At 37.4% G+C, this 3,725-nt stretch overlaps 1 protein-coding gene across 1 annotated transcript; it reads right to left on the bottom strand.

The window, feature by feature from the left end:
* Positions 1-473: 473 nt before the first annotated feature.
* On the bottom strand, positions 474-3,123 carry LOC117982505 (uncharacterized). Its single transcript, XM_034968863.2, has 3 exons — positions 3,050-3,123; positions 2,826-2,942; positions 474-1,691 (listed from the first exon to the last, which is right to left on the bottom strand). The coding sequence occupies exons 1-3, from the start codon at positions 3,121-3,123 to the stop codon at positions 812-814; spliced, it is 1,071 nt and encodes a 356-aa protein (XP_034824754.2). The 3' UTR covers positions 474-811.
* Between the last annotated feature and the right edge of the window lie 602 nt (positions 3,124-3,725).

Genomic DNA, 3,725 nt, shown 5'->3' with positions numbered 1-3,725 from the left:
TGCAAGCGTGAGAGTTCTTCATAATGTTGTATGTGAAGTCTGCCAATCCAGCGGCCTAAGAGCCAGTCCACACGGCGCGTTGCGTCAGCGTTGCGTCGACGCAGCGCTACCACTGCGTTGTTTTACATACAAATAACCAAGGTGTTCACACGGCGCGCTGCGTCGTCGCAACGCACACATGACGGACAGCAGCCCCCGAGACGAAGCGGGAGGGGGTGTACTCGTGCGACGTCGGAGCGTCAGCGCTCAGTTGCTTGTGCGTTGACAGAGAGGATACACGGAAGCTCATTTCGTTTTACGTTTACGTTTTTGTATTTAGTTTTATTTGCAGGGTAATTAGTTTTATTTGCAGGGTAAAATGAATACCATTGAAGAAATTGACATAGATTACTTGATTACATTGATACAGGAAAGGGAAATTATATGGGACAAGTCAAACGTAGATTTTAAAAATAAAAATTTAAAAACAAAAGCCTGGGAAGACATATCAAAAGTTTTATTTCCTGATTACGAGAATTTCACAGCTGAACGAAAAAATAAAGTTGGTGAGTTCACAGTACAGATATTTATGTTTTTTTTATTTAAGAGGGCTTTCAAGATTTTCTTGCACCGCCAATTCCGCGATCAGTACAAAATTAATATCTCGACACTCTAAAATTTTAAAACTTAGGGAATTTAGATTAGCGTGAGTACTATTTTATTACTTAGCTCAAAACTAACCTAGACTACGCTGAGTAGGTATAAAATATTATTTTTTTACTGATCGCGGAATTGGCGGTGCAAGAAAATCTTGAAAACCCTCATAATACAATTATACCTTATTTAGCTGCCAAGGCAGAGTTCCTCTAGTCATAAAATAGGTCGCATATTGCTGTCTTATGACATTCGGTGCTGTCTGTTCTTCATGTACGGGTTGTATTGGGAGAAATTCATCAACACTTATAGCAAATTTATCTCTTTGTCTAAAACCATCTCGATCAGCGACAAAATTGTGTAATACACAACATGCTTTTATAATGTCAGTAGCGAAGTCATAGGACACGTCTATCGGTCTGTGAAAAATGCGCCATTTGTTAGCCATAATCCCAAAAGCGCATTCGACATATCTTCTGGCTCTGCTTAGACGGTAATTGAAAACCTTTTGTTGTAAGTCGAGATTTTGACCGCCATATGGACGCATAATATGTTTGCTCAGTCCAAAAGCTTCGTCACCCACAAATACATACGGGGTTGGTATATTGCTACCAGAGAGTGGCTGGGGTTGAGGTAGTGGTAAGTTGTTGTTAATCATTAGCTCGTACAGTTTAGAATTTTGTAATATGGTTGAATCGCATTCTTTTCCGTATGCACCGATGTCGACAAATACGAATTTGTAATTTGAATCCACAATAGCTAGCAACACAATCGAAAAAAAGGCTTTATAATTAAAAAAAAGTGAGCCACTATTTGCAGGATTACACACGCGGATATGTTTGCCGTCGATGGCACCAACACATTGAGGAAAATTTGCCTTTACATCAAAACCCCTCGCTATTGTTTGGAAACTTTCAGTTGTCAGTTCAGGGATGTTGTCTCGAAGAAGATTGGTCCATATAGCACGACAAACTCTTTGTATTATATATGCAATAGTAGATTTTCCCCGTTTGAATTTGAAATGTAAATCAGTTATTGAATTTCCACTTCCTAGGTATCTGAAAAGAAAATAATTATTATAATATGCATTTATGAGATAGATAGATACCCGAAAAAAAATACTGACATATTCAGACATCGATAGCAAATAACTTTCTCTATGTAACCAATTAATTCTGGAATCGCGAAAAAAATAGCAGCTGTTGCATACATTTTGATTCAGTAGGTATTGCTTTTTGTATGTAACAGCTGTTATATTTTCACGATTCCAGAGTCGGTCACATAGTGTTTGTTAACGATATCTGAATATGTCATTAAATTTTATCGAGAAATTCACTATGTATAAATTATTAAATCATGTTTACTATTGGTTTTGCAGGTAATGATTTAATAAAAAAATGGAGAAGTGTAAAAGATAATTACTTCAGATATTCAAAAAAATTAAAAGAAGCATCAAAATCGGGCTCGGGCGCTACGAAACTGAAGAAGTATCATTTATACAATCAACTCCTTTTTTTGAGAAAAGTGGAACAAAATGCCACCGAATCTAGCTTAGACTCGCCTAGAGAAATCAACAATGAATCTACGTCTACAAATGATGACATTACCACAGACAACACTCCGCGCTATGTTCCAGTCGCGCGCAAAAGGGCAATGCAAATGGATGAGTTTGAAAGAGAAGGACTAAAACTTCTCAAGGAGCCGGAAAATCGCCATATGTCCTTTTTCAGAGCTATATTGCCATCTATTCAAGAATTTTCCGACCGAGAAACTCTCCGTTTCCAAAGTAAAGTTATACAAATTATAGATGAAATGCGGTATGGACAAACATCATCATATGTGAGTGGCCCATCAACGTCTCACCAACCACCATATGGGTATCAAACAGCAAATTTTCAAAGTACATACATTTCTGATTTTAATAATTCAATTACATCTCCAGAAACATCTCAAGCAAGTGAAGAAACTGAATACGATTTTTCTAATTTGTAATTACTGGATGATATCTCTCTTAAATAATGTCTAAATTTAAAATTATGACAATTGCTGATTATTTGTGAGTTGATTACTCTCTTAAATAATGTCTAAATTTAAAATTATGACAATTGCTGATTATTTGTGAGTTGATTACTAATTAAACAAACCAAAAAAACTGTTATATTTTTATTACTTAAATATATTTATATAGTTACCTTAAAGTGATTCCCAGCATTTCTACTGGTTCCACTGGATTCCTCATATTAGTATAGTTTTTTCGTATGTGTGGTTCTAAGGACTTCAATAAACATTCGAAGCTGGATACACTCATTCTAAAAAAATTATAAAACTTCTTTTCGTCTAATAGCAACTCCCGATATTCTAAAAAAAAAACTGTCCATCACGATTTCTTAATGAAATGAAAGGACTGATCCAGTACCGTCTTGTGATCTTGCGTCGATTTCGGCGGTGACGTAGTAATAGGAGCAATGCTAGACGTCTTTTCCGATCCATGATTTGCTATAGACTGACTGCGAATTTTTTTCAAAATACTTGCCGCAACTGTGCGTCGCCGCTGCGCCGACGGAACGTTGACTGCGTCATAGTAACGCTGCAGCGCCCGTGTGGCCGGCTATGCGTCAAAATATTTGCGTTGCGACGACGCAACGCAACGCAACGCGCCGTGTGGACACGCTCTAAGCCCTTCTCATTCTTAGAGAAGACCCGTGCTCAGTACTGGACTGGGATGGGTTGATCATGATGTTATAATGCAGCTCAGTTTTTCATTTCTTCTACCTACTATAGACCAGTAGTAGGTATGATTACTATGATTTTTTTATCATCGGCGTTGGTTTAAAGTGCAGTTTATAACTAATGAGATGTAAACTAATGATTATCATCATCACAGGCCGCGTGTAACACAATCATCCGGCTTAATGACGTACCGAGTACACGCACTTGTGAACACATAGTGTTGATGTTGTTTACGCACGTAGAAAGAACGGTGGAAGTGAATAATTGTTTATCGCAAAATTTTCTAAGCATTAATGTCGGAACCACCTATTCTACGCATATAAAATAGTAGGTATTGTGATGTGTGTGTGAGCAGTCAACGC

This window comes from Maniola hyperantus, chromosome 1 (genome assembly GCF_902806685.2).
Source record: "Maniola hyperantus chromosome 1, iAphHyp1.2, whole genome shotgun sequence".
Classification (NCBI taxonomy): Eukaryota; Metazoa; Arthropoda; class Insecta; order Lepidoptera; family Nymphalidae; genus Maniola; species Maniola hyperantus.
The sequence above is the reverse complement of the archived record's forward strand: the minus strand, read 5'-3'. Positions and strand labels throughout refer to the sequence as shown.